Genomic DNA, 27500 nt, shown 5'->3' on the forward strand with positions numbered 1-27500 from the left:
CGGGAATTTGTCAGATGGCACAAATGTGTTCCACCACCTGACGTAGGACCCTACAAACTGTCTCTGGTGGTGTGATGTGTGGGAGCGAGGTATTGCCAGGGCTGAGGGCACCGCGTTCACGGCCCTTGTACTCAACATGGCGTGGCGAGGAGGCTGGTGAAGTGGCTGGAGGTGGGCCACTCTTAGCTCCTGCACCTTGTACAGGATGGTGAGACCTGCCAGGGTCCTTCGGTGCTGTAGAGTGTCGAGGAGGGCGCCGCAGTGCTCGTCAGGGTGCCGGCTCTCACTGATGATCCTCGCCGCCCTCCGCTGTACCCTGTCCAGCATCGCCAGGTATGTCGGGGCGGCCCCTCCCCATGCTAGACAACAGTACTCGAGTGAGGACCGCATCTCAGCGTTGTAGAGCAGCTCGAGTCCTCTGCTGTCAAGTAGCCAAGAGATTCTCTCTCTCTCTCTCTCTCTCTCTCTCTCTCTCTCTCTCTCTCTCTCTCTCTCTCTCTCTCTCGGCACACAAAGCCAGCTAAATAATTCTGGCAGGCATCTATCTAGTTACATTAATTACTACCACCTTAACTTCTTTCTCGTATCTAATTAGCCTGCCTTCAAAGCATCAAAACTCACCCACCCACCTGCCTGCTTCCCTACCTCCCTGCCTCCCTACCCAGCCAAACACATGAGAACAAGACATAATTACAGCAGGAATCAGGGAGTTGGACATATTTGCACTAGGTAATATATATATACGCATTTATTCTACCTACTTACAGCATTCCATCACTCACTTCTTGGGTAAATAAACTGTGTGTATGTATGTAGACAGGTGTGTATGTGTATGTATGTGGGTGGATGATAAAGAAAGTATAGAAAAGGTAGACAGATGAAGATGAATAAGACACAGAGGAGGATAAAGGGTAAGAATAAGAATTAGATGAAGGAATAAAGAAAAGTATATGAGAGAGAGAGAGAGAGAGAGAGAGAGAGAGAGAGAGAGAGAGAGAGAGAGAGAGAGAGAGAGAGAGAGAGAGAGAGAGAGAGAGAGAGAGAGAGAGGTAAAATATGAAACTCTATGCCTGCTTCTGTATATATTTCCTAATAATAAAAATAACATACCTTACAAACCCACAATAATGAAGCCAGCCAGCATTACTGTAGCTCTTTTCATTAATACAAGCTTGACAACAAATAAGTAAACAATCAAACTAGTAAACATAAAAACATATATAATTAAATGCATCACTATCAAAATGGTCGCTTTCATTTTATTTATCTTTACATTAATTTGACTTCATCATTTTTACCAGCTTCCATGTATCTATTTTATTATCTACATTATATATTTTACTTCATCCATTTAATTTACTTTTTTTTTCTATATCTTTAATTAAATGTATTACTATCAGAATGGACAATTTTCATTTTCTTATACATATATATTTATCTTATCTTACTATTTTTCAGCTTCCATGCACATATTTAGTTATTCATTTAATTTCATCTATTTAATTTACTTTTCTTTTCTATATCTATAATTAAATGTATCACTATCAGAATGGACAGCTTTCATTTGATTTTTCACAAACATGTACACCTATCTCATTTTCTATTTCTTCCCATCTTCTATGTACATATTTACTTATCTATTTCATTTCACTTATTTTACTTTTTTTTTCTATCTAAAATTAAATGTATCACTACCAGATGGAGAGCTTTCAATTTTTCACATACATTCATCTCATTTACTATTTTTTTCCAACTTCTATGTAAATATTTACTTATTTATTTCATTTCACTTAGTTTACTTTTTTGTTCTATCTAAAATTAAATGTATCACTACCAGATGGACAGCTTTCATTTGATTTTTCACATACATTAACCTCATTTTTATTACTTTTTCAGCTTCCGTGTATATTATTACTTATTTACTTCATTTCATTTATTTATTTTACATTATTTTTACTTTTTTTTCTATTTCCAATCAGGCGGCTGTCACGCAGGTAACTGGTGGGTCAGTTTATTTCACTCTCGTGTCCAACAACATTTTTCACTCTGGCACATCATTGTATTGTGCTGTAAAGAACATAATTGGTTCCATTGATCAAACTTGTAATGCTGCGTCCAAACAAAACAACAAAACATGCACTGTTCATATCATTCCAAATCTACTACATTTTTTTCTTTATTTTTTCTCATTTTTTCCCTCTCTCTCTCTCTTTCTCTCTCTCTCTCTCTCTCTCTCCCACTCCCACTCCCACCCCCACTCCCTCTCTCTCTACCACTCTCTCTCTTTAAGTCTCACGGTACACAAAAGCAACCTAAATAATTCTGCCAGCCATTTACCCAGCTACATTAATTACTGCCACCTACAAGAACACATCAAGACTACAAGTGACAGTCTCTCTAGAACACTATTACCTTACCCTCACCTAATATAAAGCTAACCCAGTCTCAAAGCTCCCTATTTACTGAGTCTCCTGCACTACAGCCACAGTAAACCCAGCCACTCAAACGAGATAAATTCATTCAGTACTGGGATGTATTTTTACCATGAGTTTGGGTGTGATTAGAAGTTTAGTGGAATAAATAACAACTTGATAAATAAACATACTGGAAAAAAAAAATGAACATACTGAAATAAAGAAAGTTTAGACTTAATATTAAGAAAGGTTTATGGAGGTGGCAGAAGATTAATGGCCAGGGTCTTCACCAATTTAATCCCAAGTTTCTGTAGCTGTATGAAAGCATAAAATAGTAAGCAGAATGAATATGAAAACACATCAAAGCACTGAAGGGGTTAATATATTCACCCTATGCAACAACAAAAACACCACAACACAATGTAAAACTCAATGAAATGGTGACTGTGATGGTGAATATGTACTGTACTGCTTCTCCTCTCACTGCTTTCCTGATCCCCTTTCACTGTACAATACTGAGAAAAACTTTATACACATTTACAAGGAAGAACTCAATGAAATGGTGATAATGGTGAATATGTACTGGTTCTCTCACTGTTTTCCTGACCCCCTTTCTTCCTTACTCACCTTCACTGTACAAAACCAAGAAAAACTTTATACATATTTCCAAGGAAGAACTCAATGAAATGGTGATAATGGTGAATACTACTTCTCTGAGTGTTTTCCTGACGCCCTTTCACTGTACAAAATTAACAGTCACAATCTGTATACACATTTACAAGAGGATTCAAAAGTAGTATATTTCAATTTATAATCAGTTTAGTGGTCACAGGTGAGTAAGGTGACTTCAGAACAGGTGGAAATGTCTGCGAGTGATTGGTGATTGGTGATTGCGTATGTGGTGAGGAGCAGGGAACGGGTTAAAGGAAAGCCAACTGGTGCTATTTACAAGTCTTATTTAGTTACTGTTCCTTCATTGCTCTTTTGTGGCTCCCATTGCTTCCCTTTCTACTGAAATATTCACTAAAACAAGATAAATATAACTCTGCAAACACACACACACACACACACACACACACACAGGGTAATACAAGTACCAAGGGAAAAGTACATAGAATGCCACATAGATATTTCAGTTTGTGAATTCATCTGAAACAAAACAAATTTAAAGGGGATAGCATAGTCTCTCTCTCTCTCTCTCTCTCTCTCTCTCTCTCTCTCTCTCTCTCTCTCTCTCTCTCTCTCTCTCTTGTTTTACTCTATCTGTTCTTATTTCTTTATTTTTTATCTATTCCCTTGTTCTCTTTTCATTTATTTACATTTCATCTTGTCTGTTAATTTTTTCTCACTTTCTTGTGTATTAACAAACTAACTAACTAACTAACTAACTAACTAACTCTCTCTCTCTCTCTCTCTCTCTCTCTCTCTCTCTCTCTCTCTCTCTCTCTCTCATACCAATTTCTTCTCAGTCCCTGCAGATTAAACATTATAAACCATTACTTTAAGTCTATACATTAATTTCTGTTCAATATAAAGACAAAAGAAGTATGAAGTGTTGCCTGTCACCTCCCCCACCACACACACACACACACACACACACACACACACACACACACACACACACACACACACACACACACACTAAGCTGTAACCACTGTGGGAAGTCCCTGGAATAATGCACAGTAGTGATGGTGGTGGTGTCTTCTTATATATTAAAGGATTCAGAACTCCTATGGTTTCTGAGATTCTGCCGCTGTTGTCTTGTCTGATGGCACTAATGTGAACTAAGGGAAGATTCACAAGTGTTCTGGTTACTGGAGGTGGCTGGTTGGTGAGTGGCTGGTGGCTGGGTTCTTTACTCCACTCATATTCCATGCACTAATTGAAACTAAGAGGTGTGTCAGTGTTCTGTATGACTAAAGCTGGTTGAGTTGGGTTGGGATGAGTTGGGTTGGGTTGGGTTGAGTTGGGTTGGGTTGGGTTGAGTTGGGTTGGGTTGGGTTGGGTTGGATTGGGTCAAGTTGGCTCGAGTTAGATATGGTTGGGTTGTGTTGGGTTTTGGTTGGGTTGAATTGGATTAGGTTGAGTTGGGTTAGCTTGGATTAGGTTGGGTTGGGTTGGGTTGGGTTAGCTTGGGATGCTCCCTCATATCACTCTTATTCCAAACATTAAGAGAATAAGAGAAGGTGTGTAAGAGTTCTGGTTAGGTTAGGTTAGGTTGGGTGTTTTTTAAGTCCGGCTCCTTCATTTCACTTTTACTCCAAACATAAATAAAAGATAAGGGAAGGTGAGTAAGTATCCTGGTTGAAATTAGATATGGGTGGCTGGCTGGCTGACTGGCTGGACAATGCACACCTCCCCACACCTCCTCACATTACCACACACTAATCTGACCTTCACTTCTCTCCCATAACCACACATTAACTAAACGGAGATAGTGCTTGTGTTTCATTTGGTGGCTGGCTGGTTGACTGGTTCACTCACACAGCACACCTCTCTCACTACTCTCATATTACCACACACACTAACATAACCAAAGGGAAGTTGTGTATATGTGTAGCCTGACTAGAGCTGGTTGTCTGGTTTGCTAATGATACACCCCTTCCCCTTCTTTCTCTCTCTCTCACATTACCACACAGCTCCCCGGCCTTCCTTGCATAAGCTACCTCCCCTTGTTGAGTAAATGTTACCTCCCACTTAGTACATTTTGAAAAGCAAGTTAAATGAATGTAGATTATTTTTTAGGGAGTCGAGTTTATCTTGACGCACATTAATTGAAGTCAGTTTATGTAGTCTTAATTATGCATTCACGTTTTGTTTCTAAGTTTACATTCACTTGTTACAATCATTATCTTTATTGTTATTATATCTCTCTCTCTCTCTCTCTCTCTCTCTCTCTCCATAATAAAAAAAAGTTAATTCTTTTGAGCAAAGTAGTAGTAGTAGTAGTAGTAGTAGTAGTAGTAGTATAGTAGTAGTAGTAGTAGTATAAGTAGTAGTAGTAGTAGTAGTAGTAGTAGTAGTAGTAGTAGTAGTAGTAGTAGTAGTAGTAGTAGTAGTAGTAGTAGTAGTAGTAGTAGTAAAATTTATGTGTAGTACAAGAAATTCAAAATAAAAAGGATAAATGAAGATAAAATAAATAAATAAATAAACAAATACATAAATAAATAAACAAAAACAACAACAATAACAAAGCCTATAACACTCCACAACCAATACCAACTTAATGGACTCTGGAAACAAACACGCCAGCATTAGGAACACCAGCTCAGCCTCGGCCCACACACTACTTGGTCAGGCACGGCAAATATCATATCAAAACAATTACTCTCAGTCAGCAGAAGGTCAGGGTGCATCCACAAATAGCTGAGTGAATAGCACTGGTCTGGCTTCACCTCAATATTGCTTGCTATCACTGCCTGGCCACGAGGGGCTTCACCAGGCTCACACTCACTGCACTAGTAACAGGCTCTCGGCAGATGAGGTCACCTTTTTGTTATTTCTGGAGTTTGATTCTTCACTTTTTACTTGTGCTTCTAAAACCGGTTATTGTTATTTGGTTTGATAGAGTCTTACCCTTGACCTACCTGCTGCTGGGTCTAGGTGTGGAGCATGCTGGGCACTGAGTGATGTGGCAGTTTTTACCTTTGTATTCTTGATGAAAGTGATGTGTTTTTTGGTGATGTCTTTACTTGACACTAATCCTCAATTTACTCAGGCTTCTCTATTGTCCATTATTACCCAGAGAGAAATTCACACACTCACCTCATGGTGTGTCTGGATGTGAGTGTTTGTGGCATGTGAGGTGACACAAGTTGTCTGTATTGCACGTACCAAGATATCCCAGCCACTAAGCACCGACTGTTGTAGACACAGTCAAAACACAGCCCACTGACACCAGGCAGTGCTGCAGCCAACACAACCAACACATGACCTGCACCCGCCAGGTAGTGCTGCTGTCACACCTATCCTGACATGTCTCCATGAGAGAGGGATGGCTGCTGCACTACAGAGGCTTATCACAGGACATCCTATGTGTATGTACATGCTCAGCAATCTGTATTATGTGATATTTAACTATTTTCTTGTAAATAACACCAGATAGGACCATAAATACATCTTGTAACATTATCAGCCCCCTCCAATCTTTTTTTTCTTTTTATGTTAAGGCCTACAGTGCCTGTAGGCATACTTGAAGAGTATATTGGGAAGCACTGTTAAGCTTTTGCCCATTCAGGGTTCTAGCTAGGCCCAGAATTACAGGAGCCAAAAGTGTAGCAAATGGCATTTTAAAGGAGTCATTTCTGAAAATGTGTAGTCAACCAAATTGTAGCCAAGTGTATTTTCCAGGAGCCAATTTGTTGATGTTGGAGGTATCGTCTGCATAGCTTGCTTCCATGACGTCACGGCCAGGATTTCCGCGGCGCATAAATTATGAGGTCGTGCGACGGTGAAGAGATCGTCGGAGATAAGCAACATGGGGATAACAGGTGGTGTGGGGTCCTTGCTGGTCACTGCAGATTGATCTGAGGAGGATTATATCAATCACTTTGCCACACAGATCTTTTTAAAAGCTAGGCACCATTTTTTTCACCATATGGGTGTTACTAGGCGCCAACTGAATTTTTTTTCGCGATTGGCGACACTGGCGAATGATATCTGGAACCTTGCCATTAGTGGCGCAGACAATTTTATTTATAGTGGTACCCATATTAGGGTCCATCTTTGGTGTAACCACCTAAAACCTGGGTATCATAGTGACATGTAGGTAACTTTAAACCACTCAAAAAATGGTATAGCTTCAGAGTGGTATGTGGTGGGTTTCGAATCTACACGTGGATGTCTGTCCAATCCCATGCTCACCACCTTATCCACTACACCACCACCTCCCTACACACTGCCATCAGTGTGCATGACATACACTAAAACAAAGAGATCCAACAAGCCTCCTCAGGGCGAGCCCCAACTCCCTCATTCCTCACTAGAAGCAGTCTTACCTAACAAATCATTTGGTTGCTTTCTACACTGGAAGTTCATATCTGGTGCAGTCAGCAGACAGATTGTGTAGTGCATGCTTACCATGAGCCAGTGCAGATGCTGTCTTCACAGCCTCAGCTACTCTGCAGGGACAGAAAGTGTTACCAGTAGCAGCCAAATCTGGTACATGTGGTGATGAACACTCACTGTGCAGCACAAGTGTGGGATTTGTTTTGTCGCCACACTCAGTTATGTTACACTGACACAATCCATCCTGTATTGCATCACAAACTCCAGGTCCACGCTGGGATGGACACAGTGTAATGCATGCATTAGTGTGTTGGCTTCCAGTGTAGAATGAAATGTGGTCTCTGGTATTTCTTTAATTCAGCCAATGAGAGCTGTCCTTTCAATGACAAATCAGAACAAAATTGAGCATCACCACTCATGGACAGCACAGCAGGGCATTGAGGCCATTTGTCATCTATTAGGTAATGAGGGATTTCCATAAAAATGTTGTGCTTTATTCTTAGACTTTTAATTCTAAAACTGGGCCTATACTGGTATCCCTCAGTCACCACAAGTTTGCCATTGTGGAGGGGCAGCAATAGCATACATGAGGAGCCACTCTTGATATGATTTCCCAATTATTAATAAACCAAGATTATCTCTTTAAGAAGGGTCCAGCCTAGGGACACAGAGACTAGTGAGAGAAAAATAAGATACATAAAAACACTAAATAAAACTTAAATCAGATCATAAAAAAAAAATAATGAAAGAAAATATTACAACCATTACGTCATTAACGTGTCTAATACAAAACACCCAGCCCCAAGCATCACATCTGGCACGCACACCAACACAGTCTGAAAACACGACACCAAAACATAGAGTAAGATTAACACTAAGCAGTATCAGGTAACACATTCTGACACACACACACACACACACACACACACACACACAGTACAATACAAACAGCCTCTACACCTCACACCACATGCCACACTCACCTCTGGACGCTCAGTGGACACCAGCAAGCAGGTCGTGGGCAATCTTCAATCTCCACGCTCTTCCCAGTGTCTTCACTATCTCCTGTTCACACTATCACACCTTCACCACACTTGCACAACACTGTATTTGCACCAAGGGACTAACTTTCCCTCACAAACTTGGGCGTGTTACGAGTTATTTGCAGGAATATCTGGACAAAAACCGAAAATCTGGAATGACAGCTTTCCCTTTCAGGAGTCCTAAGTAAATATCTCCGCTGTAATGTATTACAGAGGTTTGTTTTGGGCTCTTATGTGGAATTATGTGCTTAAAGTGCTACTGGAATATGTTCAAAGCTGCCAGGGGACACTAGCAATTACTGCAGGTGTGATAAATAGGAGGTAGGGAGACATATATCCCCCCTCCCATCGCTGCCATAACACTGATGTTGCCGAGACGTAAATAAAGCAAGCTGTGAATTGACTCCTGTTTAAAGGGCGGGTAATATTTAAGGCAGTAAAGTAACATAGACATTTATAACCAAGGGCTAAGTTACATTAAGGTGTAATTTAGATTAATTTACTTCATTGATTTTAAAGCTAATTCATAGTTTTAAAAAAATTATTGCTCAATGGCTCCGAGTTAATAGACAGTGGTGGTGGTGGTGGTGGTGGGTGAGGTGCTAAGGTGGTTGAAGCATGTTTTTTTTTTTTTTTTTTTTACGAGCGAGGGTGTATGTGTATGGTAAAAGGTAATAAGTACACACGGAACAATAATATAACAAGGCTTTCTGAAAAATGCTTTTATTTGTCCTTATTGACCCGAAGATATAATCTACTTATTGTTATGATAATTATTACTGGTCTTATTACATAGAAATGGCTCTGCATATAGCTTGAAATGCCCTCAAGATTGCTACGTTAAAAAATATTAATAAAAAATATTAAACATAAATAAAAAAAAAAAAACTGATAAGGCTCGCCACCAATCTCAAGGGGCAGCCTACAGTTCAGTTTAGTGACAGATACGCCAGTGCCCCCCCCCCATCACTATTCAAGCCACCTCAAGGCACAGTTCAGTTCAAGCGAGACACCGTGGGGTGCTGATGGCCTCTTCCTTGGACATAACACACACACACACACACACACAACGATAATAATGGTGGTGGTGGTGGTGGTGGTACTAGGTAACTAGTATATACTCTCACACACTTCCATTCCCCATTTCTTCCTCCTATCAATACAATTTAGGTATTTCAGGTGGGAAACAGTAAGGAATGCCCGGTAAACACTAAGAATTGAAGGAAATTTGACGAGTTGGCACTGGGAGGGACAGGGATTGATGGGGTGGGATCTTTGGTCTGGGTCATAGTGGGCGCCGGGTGGCCTGAACGAGGATGTACATAGCCATCGCCTTATTCAACACAGTTATGTGCTATATTTATATATTTTGGTGGTTGATTCTGGCTTTGCTTTACTCTCTGGATCTGGAAACACAGGGGAGTGTAGGCAAACATTGGTTGACTTACCTGGAAGGAAGGCACGGCTGAGGTGCCCCTGTGGTCCAATATTTACGTACGTAATTCATTTTAAAAATCACCAGAAGAAAAAAGGCGCTCAGACTGAAATGCACTACATTTTTAGACGCAACAAATGATCTAATTAATAACCAAAATATAATAACGTTACCGAGTGTATTGTTTACAAGGCGATCTCCAACGAGCGTTCTGTGTTTCAAAGTAAAGGCGCCAAAAACACATCATAATGTCGAGAAGGAAAGCAAAGCCACACTACATCATGGTACATTTTCTGAATACGAGAAATATTTGCTTTCCAACCAAATAAAGAAAACACAGATTCCTTGTCTTATAAAGATTTTTATATTCTATTATGGTACCGTTAACATTTTTAAATTTGAAAATACGAATAGTTTGACTAAATTTTATGGAATATTGTTACTTGGGTCATGATTTTTATATCTTCCACGTCTTATATCAAGCACCAGAACAATCTTGGTCGTGATAATTAAAAAAAAAATGTATTTAGAGAATGTCAAAAGTGTTATTTCAACGAGAAATAAAAAACATAGCTGGACATAATCTTATTGCAGATTATAACTTGATTTACATTCCTATCAATAATTAAGATACAAAAACAATGCAGACTCCAATAGTAAAGGGAAAAAAAATTATGATGCAGAACCGAAGTAGTTTTTTGCACCTTTTCTCACCACCTCCATCTCCCCTTCCCTCCCTCCCACATTCCTCCCCACCCCTCCACCTCCGCCTACTCCATTTACTTCAACACAGTGAGTCTTTAAAACACCTGCAAACACCTGCAAAACACTCGACAAACTGCCTAGATTACTTGACTGCAGGATGAAGGGGCGAGGCTGGCGGGAGTTGGCGGGTCGGAGCACCTGGGATGCCTTGTTGTGATGGTGGTGGTGGTGGACTGATTGGTGGTGTTGGTGCTGTGTGTATTTACCTAGTTGTAGTTTTACAGGGACTGGGCTTTATACTCGTGTGGCCCCGTCTCCATAACTACACTTATCCAATTTTTTTTTTTTTTAAATTATGCACACTCGTTGCTGACACCACCTCTTCGCTCAAACTGTTCAACGTCTCAACACATCTTTGTGGGAAACTATATTTTTTTTAACATCTCTCAGACATCTTCCCTTTCTCAGCTTTTTACTTTGCGATCGTGTGTGTGTGTGTGTGTGTGTGTGTCATAGTAGCTCACGAGTTACCCTTCAAATTAGTTAAGATTACATTTTCTGGCAGACCCGGCCACTTACTCAGACTTAGTCATTAGATAGAGAAAAGAAACAAGAGATTGAATAAGGTGAAGACACATAAGACAGTCCATGTAATTATGGCCCTTTTCTAAACGCCTTGCTCTCTCACCAAGGCTATTTTCAAATGCCACAGAAATAATTACCCGCGTTCTCAAAAGTGTTGTTCCTATTGATAACGTTGAAATCTTATTGTTCTGTCACTAAAGTCGTAGAAATAATCTTGAAAACCGGTGTAGTGGAGGTGTGGCATAAAAGTGTTTCAGAATGTCCCCATAATAAATGGCTCGAAAATACATAAGTATCCCTTAAAACCACTTAGCTCTAACATAATATTCCATCACAATAATTCATCAAATCGACAGCAAATGTAGTTAGAATATGATAAAAACACAGAAATTGATACGCACAAAAAACAATTAAACCTCCCGTGAACAAACAAGTTTCCCTTTAAATTAGATATCAATGACGTAATTTCTGTCAGACTCCCTCACTCTCGCTCTCTCCCTCTCCCTCCCTGACACAGACTCACTAGGAATTCGACGAGGATGTGACCTGTGTGGGGCCTTCAGATTCCTCCTCAGAGCCTCGTTATATGGTGAGAGAAGAGCCTGGGGGTGTGGAAGAGTGTCTTGGTGGGTATGGTGACTGCCGACTGGTGAGGGAGGCGGTGATGGTGATTAGGGGAGCTAACCTGTCTGGATGTTATGTATGGTGTGTCTCCGCTATGATTGTGAGGGAGGGTGTAGGTGGCCATCTAATCTGGCTGGGTGTTATGAGAATGTGGTGAGGCAGGCAGCGAGTGACTGAATGACTTACCTGGCTGTGCTGGTGAGTAGAGCCAATGACACTTCCTCCTGAGCTAGGGTAGAGTAAACCAGGTGATTTTGAATCCTTTTTCCCGGAGTCCCGACTCAATTGTAAATATATCTCACTACTTTAGAAAAAAAAAAAAATAGTCCAGTGACATTTTTTTATATACTTAAGCCAGGTCTGTAAGCAAAGATATTGTATTGTAATATTGCATTATCTTTTCTCACTAAAATCTAAATGCATTTACACTACCTTTCAGAGAACCAGTGGATACAAGCAGGGTAGGAGTTTCCTTACTAACTTGCATTTTTACTTACCATGCTTCCAATCTTGCATTTGAAGGGTGTTTGATAGATCTGGAATGAAATTTTTTTTTCTTATCTTTCTTACTGTATTCATATTTCTCATTTTGTCAATATACTAATAATAAGATAATGTACTTCATCTAAATGAATAATTAAACAATTGAGTAAAGAAATGTGAGATTAAAACACAGAAACAACTAAACCAGACCTGGATTGGATTGGAAAAGGTGGTGAAAGTTATAGATCATTACAAATATTGCACCATAAGTAAAAAAAAAAAATGCAAATAAATAACCAAACTCTGGAACTCCCTGCCTGCTTCTGTATTTCCACTTTCCTATAACTTGAACTCATTTAAGGAAATTTCAAGATATTTATCCCATTCTTTTTGCTAACTCTCTGGGATCTGCTTGAGAACTGGCATGTGGATCTTTTTGTTTAGCTATTTTTGTTGCCCTTGGTCAGATATCCCCTCGTATGTGAGAGAAAAAAAAAAAAAAATCCTTCTATGCAAAACTAGCAGGAGAGAAGAGGGCCCTAGAGTATCCTGCTGGGAGAGGGACATCTGGCAGCCTTATCTGTCGCTTACTTGCCTGAGGATAATGGTATAGGAGGTTAGTTCATGGAAACTTGGCACTCTCTACTAGGGACTTTGGCAGCATAGAGTATGAATGATGTGTGTGTGTGTGTGTATTTACCTAGTTGTATTGTACAGGGTTCGAGCGGTGTGTGTGTGTGTGTGTGTGTGTGTGTGTGTGTGTGTGTGTGTGTGTGTGTGTCTAGGACTGCCAGCCTGGTGCAGATAGATAGATAGATGTGTTTAGTTAGTTATGTCTGTATGTAACCACTGTATCATGTTTGTAAAGAGTGAAATGTGTCGTGTGCTGTGTTTGTTTCAGTTGTGGTTATTTAAAGGGTTATGATCAATGTTAGAGAATGTACACATTGATACAAAAAAGGATCAATGGATGTGATGACTTATTTTCGTGGTGTTGGTTTATCATGTTTTCTCTTTCAGCCTCCTTCCCTTTTTGCCGAGGAGCGCTGGCACATTAGCATCGTTTTTCTTTTTATAGGTGTTTCAGCACCAACAACTTTTGCTGCTAAAGTTTTGGGTGACTGCATCCTGCTGTTCACAAGACAAAACTGTTTTTCTGATAGACTTTAATTGTGTATGAGTTGAATTCTTTCCCTTTTATTAATAGAAGACAGACACCTCCACAACACACACACACACACACACACAAAAAAAAAAAAAAATCAAATACATGTAGGGTAATTTCACTTATAAACAATACATAATGTTGGACTTTGTAACCTGAAATCAGTAGAAAGCAATGAAAGTAACCAACCAACCATCAAAGATGTAAACTGTGTTGCAATTTATACTAACTTAATAGAGTTAATTATGAAAATTTTGTATGTATTTAGGAAGTAATGAGACATTATGAATGACACAACGTTGATGGTGCAGTGCTTTCTGTGAGAGGCGGGGTGGTCTGAGCAGCAGCAGGTGATGCTCTGAGGCACACGGTGTGATAGGGTACTTTAAGAAACTTTATCTTACCTATTTGTTAAACCCAGGTTGGCTTGTGTACTGCCTTGCCCTGTAGTAAGAGACTGTGATGTACTGTACTGCCTCCACCACCTCCCTTGACAGCCACAGACACTGCGGGAAACAGACGGACACACTGACAGACAAACAGTCACCAACAGAGAGCGGATTGTAGGTTTGTATAAAACAGAATGTTCATACATCACTGATATAAAACTGTATTTGTGTGTGTGTGTGTGTGTGTGTGTGTGTGTGTGTGTGTGTGTAACAACGCAGTTATGTACGTACGTACTTTATTTGCCGTGTGAAAGAAGCCATATTATAAGACTTTATTTCAGAACCCAGCCTGGACACTGCCCCCTCCAGCCCCTTGTTCCCTGGCCCCTGTAGCTTGTGCTTGTGTAGTGTTGTAGGTGGGGAGAGAACCCATGTCTTCCCCCCCTCCAGTGTAGCCGAGAGAGGGCCACTTGCTGGGGGATGTTTAGGAAACCTCGGGAGGAAAAACAGGTGAAAGAGGCGTGGAGGAGCCGTGAACACTGCGTGGACTGTGGGGTGCTGGGGAGCTGGCGGGGGATGCTTGATGGTGGACTCGTGGGTGCTGTGGTGGGTCAGGTACGCCCCTCCCACCCCAAATCCCTCTCTCACCCATGCTTATCTGTGCCCTCCTCATAAGCTTGTCCTGCAAGTCTGGCTTAGTTTGTCCTGTCGTATTTTTGCAATTTCTCTCAGTCTCTCTCTCTCTCTCTTTCTCTCTCTCCAAGTCTCCCCCCTCCTCCTTTGCTCCCTTACTTACACCCTCTACATACCTGCAATTTACCAAGTGTCCTCTCTGGAAGTGTCAAGATCTCAGATAGTCAATGTGCTGGTTACTGATCACTGTCACTCACTACGGCGCTGTTGTGTCGCAAAGGACTCGTGAATGGCAGGCGGAGTCAGAGTTTGCCGGGAGACTTGTGTTATTTTTGCCTTGTGTAGTTGTGCCCCTCGTCCCATGTGGTGCCTCCTCCCTGCCACTGCTGCGGGGACTTGCCAAGGCTGCTGCTCCTGCTGCTCATGCGCTTGTCATGCCCAGCAGAGGCATTGCCCTTCCCGCCACAGTGGAAGTCACGGGCAGTTTTTGTTGATTTATGTAGACAAAGCTTATGAATGATTAATGCTGTCACATATATGTTGGAGTAAGTTGTTATTTTTACATATGATACATTTACTACCTATTATTATACTATTTTAACCTTTGTAAAGCATGTTATTATAGAATTTACCTCTCATTGTACCTTGCGATCAGAGCCGTGACGAGTGTTGATGATAGGCAGAGGCTGCCAGGCTATGCTTGACACGTGAAGCCTTGTATCACTCCTTAAAGGCTTCACATCTTCATCAAAGAATACCTTCATCACACTCATCCCTCAAAGGGAACTTCCCTACAGAGGTTGCCATTTGTTGCTGCCCTGTACCACTTCCTCACATCCTTTTATCCTCCCACAAAGTTAGGCTGCCTGAATTCCTACTTTACAGGAAGCCAACCCCTCACACCTCCAGCATCTGTGTGCTGCTCTGCCTCACCTTTCTCATTGCCTCACTTTGAGTCACTCACTCTGGGTGCCAGAACCATCTGTTTCACCATGTACTGTGACCATGATTTAAGCTGACCAACCAAAGGTTTGACCTCACTCAAGGCATATGATCACACCACTTGAGCCATGATGACCACCATGACCCAAGTGCAGGTCACCTGAACTGTCCTGATGCATTTCTTGACTTTGTGATTCTGTTTCCTTCCCTCTCTAAACATCCCAACACTAGGAATTTTTATAAACTTTTTTTTTTACTTTTATCATCCATCACATCACAAAAACTTCTTGACCTGATTTTTTTTATTTATTATCATAATTGTTTTCTTTTTAAACAAGTGTAAAATGATGTTTGAATCAGTCAAGCTCAGCCTGAATGTTCAACACTCCAAACTTATTTTTACTGCCTATTTTTAGTTGTGTGTAGGTCTTTAACCCTAATCATGTTTCTCAAGACAGTTCAGTCTGCTTCCTGAATGTGTACTAACGGATCCACCACAGCCAGCATTGTTATGACATGCACTTTAAAAGAATGCAAACTGTTGGTGAGATTGTTAATGACTCCTGCATTTAATTTGATGTCATTTAATTGTCTTTAGTAATCCATGGTGATTGCTAATGTAATGTAGAGGTGCCACTACATCTGCAGTAACTTTGTGATTCATTGTGATTGGTGTTGGTTCCAGTAATGAACAAGACTTGGTTCTCTGTAGTGACTGTGAAGGATATCCACTGGAGGAGAAGTGGAGATGCTTGAACCTCCACTCTTGGCGAGCTGTTGGTCACTGACAGTCCAGCAGACACATCCACCACCATGTACTTGTGTTGATGCAGAGTTACTTATGGTCATTTATCCTGCAGCATGTGCATATCTTGTTTGGCTGAAGTATGAGGAGCAGCAGATATAGTTTTTAGACATCACCCGAGGCTTACATCATTGCAGCTACAGTATGCATGAAGACATCTGCCAGTGTACTTATACACTTAAGAGTTTTGGTCATGACAATATCTACCAGACTCTTGTCTTGCTTGCCACTTTGTGTTGACCTACCCGTCCACCCCCAGAGAAATGTGATGGGGCGCACCAGTCGTGTGGTGGTGGCGGGGGCCCGGCAGTGCGGCAAGACCTCCATACTTGAGAAGGCCATCTATGCTAACTCAACAGCTGAGAAGGTGAGGACGACTAGGTGTGTTCCCATTCACAACAACTCCTTACATTCTTAACCTTTAGTATTATAGAATTGCGTTTGTAAGTATTAAAGTATTAACTCTACAAGTTAGAAAGTCTGCAAGAGGTTTTAAAACTAAGTACTACTATAATATTAGTTGGAATGCCAGATTGGATGATTCAAGATATCTATAGCTGGCCACGATAACAAAAAAAATTGTCATGATAACCGATAAATTGATTATGGTTACTTTATCGGCAATAATGAATAAATTTGATTTTGAAAGTTTAAGATTTCAACATGCTGATGTTCCAAAAACTCAAGTTATTGATTATTGCTGGTTTGGAACTACTACTCTCATGTGAATGAGAGTAGTAATGAGTGACAGTGTTCATACTCAACAAACAATGAAAGTAAATTTTGTTAAAATCAGAATAGCTTGTCCTGCATGATGCTGAGGCATTCCTCTCTGCCACAGCAGTACATCCCCACAGTGGAGGACACTTACGTAGGCATTGTGGAGACAGAACGAGGCACGCGGGAAAAGCTGCGGTTCTATGACACAGCGGGTCTGGATGCCCAGCACCGCAGCCTGCCACAGCACTACCACGCCCTGGCTGACGGCTATGTGCTGGTGTACAGTGTGACAGACAGCCTCTCCTTCCAGCTCCTCACTGACATGAAGAAGGACATAGACCGCCACAAGGAGAAAAAAGATGTGAGATACTTTCTCTTATCCTTTCTTAGAAAGATTTAACTTAATATCAAAATGTTATAAGAGAAAACAGTATCTGCTCACTTAGCCTCACTAATAACTAGGTATAAAAGCATAGGGAAACTCAGTCATTACATGGAAGGGCAGTAGTTGATGTCAGCCACACCATGTAACTATAAGCACACCAAGGCAGGGATGCTAGTGTCTGTGAATTCAGTCCCTCTCTGGCTAACCTGCAATGCTCCCTAGTTCTTTAATGTGAACCAGTCCAACTCAGTCCCTCTTTTGGTAACCTGCAATGCTCCCCAGTCCAAAAGAATAAAGCAGATCCCTGTTTCTTATAAGCTCTGAAGCAAGTCACCCCTGCAGGTCCCCATCATCATCCTGGGCAACAAGAGTGACCTGTCGGGTAGCAGCGGTGCAGTGGACGAGACGACAGCTGAGCGGTGGGCAGCAGGGGAGCGGCTGCGAGTGTGGCAGGTGAACACGGTGGACCGCAACCTGCTGCTGGAGCCATTCATGAACCTGGCCTCCCGTCTCAACCCCCAGCCCAACAAGACCTCCTTCCCTCAGCTCCACATGGGCCGCAAAAACAAGGACTGAGGCGACCATGGAGGCAAGGGACACATGGTCTTCAGGGGTCACTTGGACTTTATTTTCTCAATTTATATTTTGTGCAGGTTGTATTTATCTCCCTGTAATTTACAATATTTGCTTTATCTTCCAAAGTATTTTTTTTTATCTTCAGGGAAATTGAGTATTATGTTATTGGTGGTATCTTGGTTGTAATTATTGGGTTGAAGGACACAGACACTGCAGGCATGTACAGTACAGCAATATTGCTGCTCATCATCCCTGAGGGATTTAGGGTTGTAGCTTGTGAGTGTCCTGTCTTTGGTAACAAAAGGTTGTATTGGCAGCACCAGTCTGCTGCCACTGTTGCATTCCAAAACATATGAAATTGTAGGTGATGTGCCTTTGCAGTGGATGATCTGACCACATAGTACAAGTTGACTTATTTATTTTTACACAGGTTCCTTCCTACTAAGTACTCTTAAGTAATGAAAAAAATTACGACCAAATCAGCAAGTTGCCAAATTCTATTTAGGTGCCACTTTTGATAAATGCACAACTTATCCACATTCTGCCAGAAAACTCCATATAAAAGTTTAAGCCACACTATAAAGGTTTAAACCATTGTCACAAACGCTGGGCACTGTTCCTTGGAAATATATTAGTAATGTGGAAGTTTAGGCAGAAGTTAGTACCTATGTAGTGGATAGTTAACTAAAAATTATTCAATAAATATATCCCTGGTAGGGTGCTATGTATCAACATACATATATACATACCCTCTAAGAAAGAAAATGTGCTCATCAAATTGTCATAGGTGCACACAAATACTGTATTGCTGGAAGCCAGCAGCTACCTAAGAGGATGTTCAGATGTACTGAGATCCCCGTAGTCTTTCTTGTCAGGAATCCTTCATACAACTGTACTGCTTCTAGTACAGAATTCCCTAGTAGGCCACTCAGCAACCTTCACATTCCTAGGGTCTCATCTTCTTGGGTAGAATTGAATTGATCCTTTGGTCAAGTAACCTTTATGTGTAATTTGAAAGTAATAAGTGGGTAATCCTGGTGATGTTTCCAAAGCTTGACCTGTCCAATCTTAAACCTTTGACAACAGATAGCATATGTATTGTGATAATCTGTTGAATAGTTTTCAATTCTCCAGCAGTGACTAGCACACACATTACTGTTTTAAGGTAAAGGATACTTGACCTATTTTGTATTTATCACAAACATTTAAGCTAATATAAAATTATTTCCTTTGATAAGAAATTTCAAAGGGACAATTTTATTGCAGCCCATTTAATGCATTGCAGCAAATAAATGTGAAAATTTCTGTGATTTTTTAATACCTTTGTGAATCAAGTGCACACTTCAAACTTACCTTAGTTCTGGAAAGCTTTAGTAATAAAAGGACAATGAAAAAACACTTTATCTCTGACTAATTTGATGTTATAGGACTTATTGTTAACAAATATATAAATATGTACACAATCTTGCTACAAACTATTTCGCTGTCTTTTGTAACAAGATGCAATAGGAATCTTTACACAGCATGGAATTGTTAGCTTGATGGGGGCAACCCTGGCTTGTGCGTGTGGGACCCAGCTAATGTGTCCCATTACTAAAAACATTAACTTCTTGGGTCAGACTCAAGGCCACACTGCACTTGGAATGAATGTCTTACTCAGATAAGTATTAAAAGACAAGAATAGTACAGTGTAGCCCATGCTTTTTTTTTTTTTTTTTTCCCTAGAAATTTTACAAAGTACTGATGATCTATGTTGGGTAATTTGTTAATGGCTAGACTTTTGAACGAACTGCCCCATGCACAAACAAGACTTGGGCCATCAATCCTACTTGCCGGTAGTCTGCCCCCAAAGACATCACAGATATAATCTCTTTTCTCCATTGCTACCTCAGTTATCAAACATTTGGTCTCGGATAAAATTTATCCAAGTACTGAAAACATTCACAAGTGTCAACAAAAGCACAAGCCTTCATCAAGAGTGGTCTTGACCAGTCAGTACTCCAGACCTATGTAATACTGAGTGTGCAAGCTTGGAGCAGGTATTTGCTGAAAAAAATCAGAGATGATAATGGCTGAGCACCAGTAATCCCTAAAATGCTTGTGGACCCAGCCTTAGCCTCCCACTGCCATTTGCCCTGACTAGATGATGTATAGTAGAGTTTCTCAAAGGGAAACTGCATCACTCACCTACTTCCCACCTGAATAGTCTAATGAGTTAACATATTCTCTTATTTAATATTATCACAAATCAGGCATAGCTTTAAAAGCAAGAACTGCAATTATGAAACGACCCAGTCTAATAGAAGACAAGAAGGTGTAAATGACCACATCATCATGCAAGCCAAGTCACATTACTCTGTCCTTCATGACAGAACTTACTCCAGTAATGTGGAATATGGAAAATCTTTATACATCCAAAGTTTGCATGAAACTGTGATAGAACATGAAGTTGTATACAAGAAATTAGCAAACATCTAATAAATATAAACAAAAAGCTACACACTTTGTGACTGTGTCGGCGAGACACTTGCCGAGGTGGCGTGTGTGGATACAGTAACAGAACACCCTAGTAGTTCATGTGCTATGGCTCGTTGGAATGCTCAATACACTAGGCACTTTCAGCTTGGACTACAAAGTTATATTTAAGCCTCTCAAAATATTGGTGTGGAAAAAATAACTTTGCCGTTTTTATCTGGAAATTATGAGACACGTTTAGTACAAAATATAGACTCTATAAAAACATGACTTGATAAAAACAAAATGGCAAATGCAATGTGAAGTTCCCACAAATATCCTCTTGAAAGAATGCAATTAAAAAGTTATCAATCATAAATGAGCCTAATGAAGTTGAAAATATTTTGAGCAACTGCGTACAACCTAGTCTACTTACAAACGAGCATAGCAGCAGCTAGAAGTACTAGACTATGATAAGAAAATCATAATGCATTTCACCTCTGATATTGGTATTCACTTCTGGTATTGGTGTTCACTTCTCCAGACGCTGCACGCATACAAACACACGCACACACACCACATGCAAAAAACTGCCAGACTTCTGCTAGTAAACTGTCAAAACACAATTGCACTAAAGTGATCTGAATTTTCTGTTACATAACCCTGCATGAAAATTTTGTTTTGTGTATCAGAATGAAATTTAAGAACTAATTTATACCTGCTAGTCAAATATTAGTACCAGCCTAACATTTTCTGCATCTGACTTCCTACTACACCCTACTTGGCATCTCAGCAGTTCCAACTCCATCGTGAGGGTAGTAAAACTGTACACACCGCTTTAAATGCAACACCATTGTCTCAGTGCAGACAGCCTCTTCTGCTCCAAATGCCTCCAAGAATACTATCAGCAAAAAATTTCTACACAATCTATGACATGACAAAAACTAAGTGGATTTATTAATGCCAACAAACAAGTATCCCTCGGTTATCTACATTCATAACATGTCCTTGACCAGGTAAAATGGGCTCCACATGAACACCCATCACATTTCTATCTAACGCCGTCTTGCGAGTCTAGTTTAAAAACACACAAGAATTTCATGACATTCTTTTAAAAACCGGAATGCATTTCATGTTTACAGATAAAAATTCCTTCATCTTAAATAATGAATGAGTGAAAAAGATGACCACCCTTTGTCCCTCCGTCAGTGCATGCTATGCCTCTCCTCTGTCCTCTGCCCACACACTCCACTCTCCACACCAGCCTGGCACCAACCTTCTCGTATAAAAGATAACACTATATGTATAAAAAGAACCAAAATGTCATTCCTAATTTCAAAAGTGAGCCAAGGTGAACATCACATCTTCCCCTCCCTTACCTACCCTCCCTTCCCCTCACCAGTAACCTCTGCACTCTTCCCCACTACCAAATACTACCACACTAATAACAACCATGATCCCTCATCATCCTTCCATCCATTCTGCTCTTACCTCCCTCTCACACTGCATGGCACCACACACCTTCCTCACTCGTCATGCACGCCGCCTTAACCACTCGAGTATCAAAAATGTAGAAACACTGAGAGGAATAAATTTAGCAGCGAAGTGACAGAATTATTTGCTCAATCACTGACTGGGAACGCTTACATTCTGTTTTAAAGTTGTATTGGAGTGTTGCTGGTTTCACCTTACTATCTTTTCTTCTTACCAATGTATAAAAAAAATAAATAAAAAACAGAAGAAAATAAGAGGAAGTGGTTGCTACCACATGACAAAAACAAAAGCTCCAAAATATCCTGGAACTTTAAACAAGAGCTTAGGTATATGATGGGCTCCTTAGCAGCCAACTATCATATTATCTAGTATAAAGGTGAGGATAACAAAGAGAGGAGCACTGGTGGGCCTATGAATGGTGAGGGTCAGAGGTGAAGGAGAAGGTCTGGCGGCAGGACATCCGGGGTGGAGGGGTTGGTGGCTGGTCTCCTGCGTCACCATCACTGCTCCCGGGCAAACCTGCGGAGGGACACACAACCATTACTGGCCTGTCACTTGCCTCCTCACCCTCCTAAAACTGATCTCTTCATATGTTGCAACACTCACTGACAACCAAGAACACTGACAGTCTGGTAATAACAAGAGGTACTATGCAATGATAGATCAGAATCTTACACACTAAAGTAGCAACTTCCACATCAAAAGATGTAACAAAACCAATTTTTAGAGAAACTGATCAGTGTGTAACAAAGCTTTTACCAATAATGAAGAACATCTTTTGATCTTGCTAGAGGATATTGTGAATTTTCAGATCATTATTAGTTACAAGACAGCAAACTGCCGCTGTACAACTACCCTCTGCTCCAAATCTAGTGTATATATGGTATTACCATAATGAATTAATACTGCATTTGGTTTGCCTATACTTTTCCGTGCAATCTTTCATTTTATAACAGTAAAGACTAGAGACTACTTTCAAGTCATGCTGAGAACTGCACACTATGGGGAGGACTACTAGAAACATAGTAATTAATTTTCGGGTTGACCGAGACAACAAATAGACACTTTAGTGGTGAGTGTCAATATAATGCAGACTGCCTTCAGAAGATAACCTTGTAGTAAACTGGACTTTCACTGTAATAAAATGAAGTACACCACACTGACGGCAGACAGCACAGCCAGTGTTGTGAGGGGAGGAGATGCGTTCTTACCTGCGTGTGGCCCGTTGGTGTGTCTCCGGGCCAGAGGGGTGGGGGAGGACAGGTCCACAGAGTTGTTACGGCGGTGGGGTGGAGGGTCCAGCTGGTACTGCTGTGGGGGAGGAGGGGGGGCCAAGAAGGAGGGGTGAATGCGATGGTGGTGAGTGTGATGGTGGTGGGGGAGCTGGTGATGCAGGCTAACGGAGTGGAGGGGCTGGATGAGCGATGCGTGTGCGTGGTGGTGATGGTCGGACCCGTGCTGCAGCCCTGAAGAGTGCATCCGGGGCGGAATGGGGGGCGGCGAGACGTCCCGGGGTGGCAACTCTGGGGCATCGGGGGCCTGCTTCACCTGCAGCACGAGACACAACACTCAGGAGGTGCGGTAGAATATGTTCGTGTGAATAATGCAAGTTCTTGTAAAAGAGGAAAAAATAAAATAAACAAATACAAAGACATAGTATAACAGGGCTTGCATAAATCATATCTTGTCTTCACGAAAATACATAAAACAACCTTGCATTAATTGTATCTAATCTTGAAAATATATGAATAGAATAAGTAAATAAATAAATACAAATAATAAAGCCAATATACATTTGAGACAAAATAGCACAGTAAATCAAAGTGTGTGTGTGTGTGTGTGTGTGTGTGTGTGTGTGTGTGTGTGTGTGTGTGTGTGCGTGTGCGTGTGCGTGTGCATGTGTGTGTGTTACCTTAGGTGAGGTGTCGCCAACAGAGGGTTCCTTTTTGCGGCCCCGAGGTGGTAGTGGTGGAGGCGCCACCTGGGAGGACACAGGGGGTGGTGGGGGTGCTTGGGGAGGGACGTAGCGGTACTCAGTGGCCATCACATCTGAAGGAAGAGAGTGGCTCATATCAGTACTCTATTCCCTCATACACACAAACACAAACACAAACACACACACACACACACACACACAGAGGAAACGACGAGCCGGCGAGATTTGTATATGAGGGGTATACAAATGAACGATGATATAAGATATAAGTGCCCATTGGGAAAGAGTGACCATGTAATATTAGAAATAGATATAGAAGAGGGAAAGGAAGACAGAGATGATTCATACAAAAGAGACCGATTAAATTACAGAAAGGCTGATATTGAGAATCTCAAGAACTACTTCAAATACATTAACTGGGAGGAGATGGAAAACTCAAGAGACAATGCAAGAGAAGTATAACTTATTTTTTGGAAATATACAAAACAGGAGTCAGGGAATATGTCCCGAAATATAGACCTAAAGAAGAAGGAAAGAAAGATTGGTTTAACGCAAGGTGTGCTAGGGCAAAGGAGAAAAGAGATGGAGGATGGAAAAGGTAGAGGAGAAATAGAAATCCAGTAAATAAGGAAAACTTCAAGGCAGCGAGGAATGAATATGTTAAGGTGAGGAAGGAAGAGGAAAGAACTATGAAAAGGACATTGTCGAAAAATGTAAGGAGCAACCAAAATTGTTCTACAGATTCATAAATGGAAAAATTAGGCAAAACGAAACAATAGAAAGGTTAAAAGGAGAGAATGGGATGGTGGAAGACCCAAAAGTATGGCAGAACTATCAAATAATAAATTCCAGGAGGTCTTTACTAAGGAATCCAAATTTGAAAGGCCACAGGGTAATAGAGAGACAATCTATATGAAAGAGATTAAAGTAACCAAGCTTGAAATAAAAGAGTTAATGAAGGAACTGGATGAAGAGAAGGCAATGGGACCGGATGAAGTCTCAGGCAGAATACTGAAAGAATGTAGGGAAGAACTAGCAAGTCCTATATACATCATAAAATGCTCAATAGAAAATGGAACAGTACCAGTAGAATGGAAAAGAGCTGAGGTGGTTCCCATATATAAGAGCAGAAGGAAGGAAGAACCTTTAAATTACAGACCGGTATCACTAACTAGTGTAATATGCAAGATGTGTGAAAGAATAATAAAGAAACAATGGATCGAGTTCCTTGAAGACAACAAATTAATATCAAATAGCCAATTTGGTTTTAGAAGAAGACGGTCGTGTGTAACTAATTTAATGAGTTTCTACTCTAGAATAGTTGATAGAGTACAAGAGAGAGGGATGGGTTGATTGTATTTATTTGGATTTAAAAAAGGCATTTGATAAAGTGCCACATGCAAGATTACTGTGGAAGTTAGAGGAGAAGGGTGGCTTAAAAGGAAGCACATTGAGATGAATGAAAAATGATTTGAGGGGGAGAGAAATAAGGATGGTAGTTAAAGATATGATGTCCAAGTGGAGAGCAGTAGAAAGCGGAGTGCCGCAAGGGTCAGTATTAGCACTAATACTTTTCCTCATTTATATATAACGACATGCCAGAAGGAGTGAACAGCTACATAAATCTGTTTGCGGACGATACGAAACTGTGCAGAGTTATAAAGCAAAAAGAGGATTGTGAAATACTGCAGGAAGACCTAAATAAATCTGGGAATGGAGTAAAAAGTGGGAAATGGAATTCAATGTGGACAAAAGCCATGTCATGGAAATGGGAAAGAGTGAAAGACGACCCGTGGGAATCTATAAGATGGGAGATGGAGTAGAACTGGAGAAAATAAAAAGGAATATGCAGGAGTAGTGTGGACCCCTCATATAAAGAAACACATAAGGAAGTTGGAGAGACTACAAAAAATGGCTACAAGAATGGTTCCAGAATTTGAAGGGATGACATATGAGGAGAGACTAAAGGCTATGGATCTACCAACCCTGGAACAGAGGAGGGAGAGAGGGGATCTGATACAAGTTTATAAATTGATCAATGGAATGGACCAAGTAAATAATGAGAAACTGATAGCACAGTAAAAAGCTGAGAAAGGGAAGATGTCTGAGAGATGTTAAAAAATAAAGTTTCCACAAAGATGTGTTGAGATGTGGAACAGTTTGAGTGAAGAAGTGGTGTCAGCAACGAGTGTGCATAGTTTTAAAGAAAAATTGGATAAGTGTAGATATGGAGACAGGGCCACACGAGCATAATGCCCAGCCCTTGTAAAACTACAACTAGGTAAATACAACTAGGTAAAGGTAAATACACACACACACACACACACACACACATTGAGATGGATAGAAAATTATTTGAGGGAGAGAGAAATAAGGACGGTAGTTAAAGATATGACATCCAAGTGGAAAGCAGTAGAAAGCGGAGTGCCACAGGGGTCAGTATTGGCACCAATACTTTTCCTCATTTATATTAACGACATGCCAGAAGGTGTGAACAGCTACATAAATCTGTTTGCAGATGATACAAAACTGTGCAGTTATAAAGCAAAAAGAGGATTGTGAAATACTGCAAGAAGACCTAAATAAGATCTGGGAATGGAGTAAAAAGTGCCGAAATGGAATTCAATGTGAACAAAAGCCATGTCATGGAAATGGGAAAGAGTGAAAGATGACCCATGGGAATCTATAAGATGGGAGATGGAGTAGAACTGGAGAAAGTAAAAAAGGAAAAGGACTTAGGAGTGACGATGGAAGAAAAAAATCAACCAGTAAGCCATATTGATAAAATTTTTAGAGAAACATATAATTTGCTAAGGAATATTGGAGTAGCATTTCACTACATGGACAAAGAAATAATGAAGAAATTGATAAGTACTATAATAAGACCCAGATTGGAATATGCAGGAGTAGTGTGGACCCCTCATAAAAAGAAACACATAAGGAAGTTGGAGAGACTACAAAAAATGGCTACATGAATGGTTCCAGAATTTGAAAGGAATGACATATGAGGAGAGACTAAAGGCTATGGATCTACCAACCCTGGAACAAAGAAGGGAGAGAGGAGATCTGATACAAGTAGAAGGAATAGTCACAGGTAGGACACAAACAAGCCTGACCCAGCACAGCACTACTCTCTTGTCCCACAATTTGTCCCACCATTCAACCACTCACTTCCTGTCCCAAGCTCAACAGGGGCAAAGACGGCATTGTCGGCGGAGATGTGGAGCGCCTGGTGGTGCTGGGGAAGGCTGGGGCTGCTAGGCGTGTTCGGGGTGGGAGGTGTGGTCATGTCATCTCCCTCAGCCCCCTCGTTCAGCTTGGGTCCTCTCTCGCTCTGCAGGAAGATGCCGGGCAGGGGATTGGGCACCTTGTTGCGAGGCTTGATGCCGGGGGACTTGAGGTAGCTGTTGTGCCACCGCCGCTCCTGCAACACAAGGACAGATTGGTCAGGGACACTTGGGACAAATAATGAAAGCTACCTACACCTAGTCCATATCTATTTTCCCATTACTAAGTGAAAAATTGGAAAAAAATATGTAGGTTGACTTAAACCCATTTTTTCTCTCTTTTAAATGGGGACAAACAAGAAAGCCCAACTCTACAATTACTTAATCAATAGCTGTCTCCCTGTTACTACATTATTAAATGGAAAATGGAAAAATATAGAAGTTGACTTCAGAAATACATTTTTTCACTCTTAAATT

The 27500-nt window shown here is 40.8% G+C and overlaps 3 protein-coding genes across 10 annotated transcripts in view; 1 reads left to right on the forward strand and 2 right to left on the reverse strand.

The window, feature by feature from the left end:
* LOC123512008 (D-glucuronyl C5-epimerase B-like) overlaps positions 1–8925 on the reverse strand; it is a 251604-nt gene extending 242679 nt beyond the window's left edge. Inside the window, exon 1 of one of the 2 annotated variants that reach the window (XM_045268120.1) lies at positions 8406–8925. The gene's annotated coding sequence lies outside the window, so the exon portion shown is untranslated. The remainder of the gene's footprint in view (positions 1–8405) is intronic. The other variant, XM_045268121.1, reaches the window with a different exon arrangement.
* Positions 8926–11624: 2699 nt separating this feature from the next.
* Positions 11625–19217, forward strand: LOC123512009 (NF-kappa-B inhibitor-interacting Ras-like protein 2). Of its 7 annotated transcripts, none has more exons than XM_045268129.1 (6): positions 11625–11779; positions 13884–14029; positions 14193–14361; positions 16491–16598; positions 17073–17312; positions 17679–19217. In XM_045268129.1, exons 3-6 carry the CDS (start codon positions 14332–14334, stop codon positions 17910–17912), a joined length of 612 nt encoding a protein of 203 aa, XP_045124064.1. In that variant the 5' UTR covers positions 11625–11779; positions 13884–14029; positions 14193–14331; the 3' UTR covers positions 17913–19217. The 7 variants fall into 7 exon arrangements, with proteins under 7 accessions (XP_045124064.1, XP_045124062.1, XP_045124067.1 ...); XM_045268127.1 differs by having other exon boundaries at positions 14302–14466; XM_045268132.1 differs by lacking the exon at positions 14193–14361.
* A 94-nt stretch (positions 19218–19311) lies between these two features.
* The window catches only part of LOC123512007 (son of sevenless homolog 2-like), a 65693-nt gene continuing 57504 nt past the window's right edge, over positions 19312–27500 (reverse strand). Inside the window, exons 24-27 of the mRNA XM_045268117.1 lie at positions 26968–27220; positions 23773–23909; positions 23072–23408; positions 19312–22379 (exon numbers count right to left, since the gene is read on the reverse strand). Of these exons, the coding sequence (XP_045124052.1) occupies positions 22270–22379; positions 23072–23408; positions 23773–23909; positions 26968–27220 (837 nt within the window). The 3' untranslated portion in view covers positions 19312–22269. The remainder of the gene's footprint in view (positions 22380–23071; positions 23409–23772; positions 23910–26967; positions 27221–27500) is intronic.

The sequence above is a fragment of the Portunus trituberculatus genome, chromosome 32, assembly GCF_017591435.1.
Source record: "Portunus trituberculatus isolate SZX2019 chromosome 32, ASM1759143v1, whole genome shotgun sequence".
Classification (NCBI taxonomy): Eukaryota; Metazoa; Arthropoda; class Malacostraca; order Decapoda; family Portunidae; genus Portunus; species Portunus trituberculatus.

Excerpts from the sequence above, each read along its gene's own strand:
- LOC123512009 (XM_045268125.1), top strand. The coding sequence starts at position 14,712 with ATGTGCTGGTTACTGATCACTGTCACTCACTACGGCGCTGTTGTGTCG. Across the intron at positions 14,952-16,490 it reads GCATTGCCCTTCCCGCCACA|AGAAATGTGATGGGGCGCAC; the intron begins GTGGAAGTCACG and ends GTCCACCCCCAG. Across the intron at positions 17,313-17,678 it reads GCCACAAGGAGAAAAAAGAT|GTCCCCATCATCATCCTGGG; the intron begins GTGAGATACTTT and ends TCACCCCTGCAG.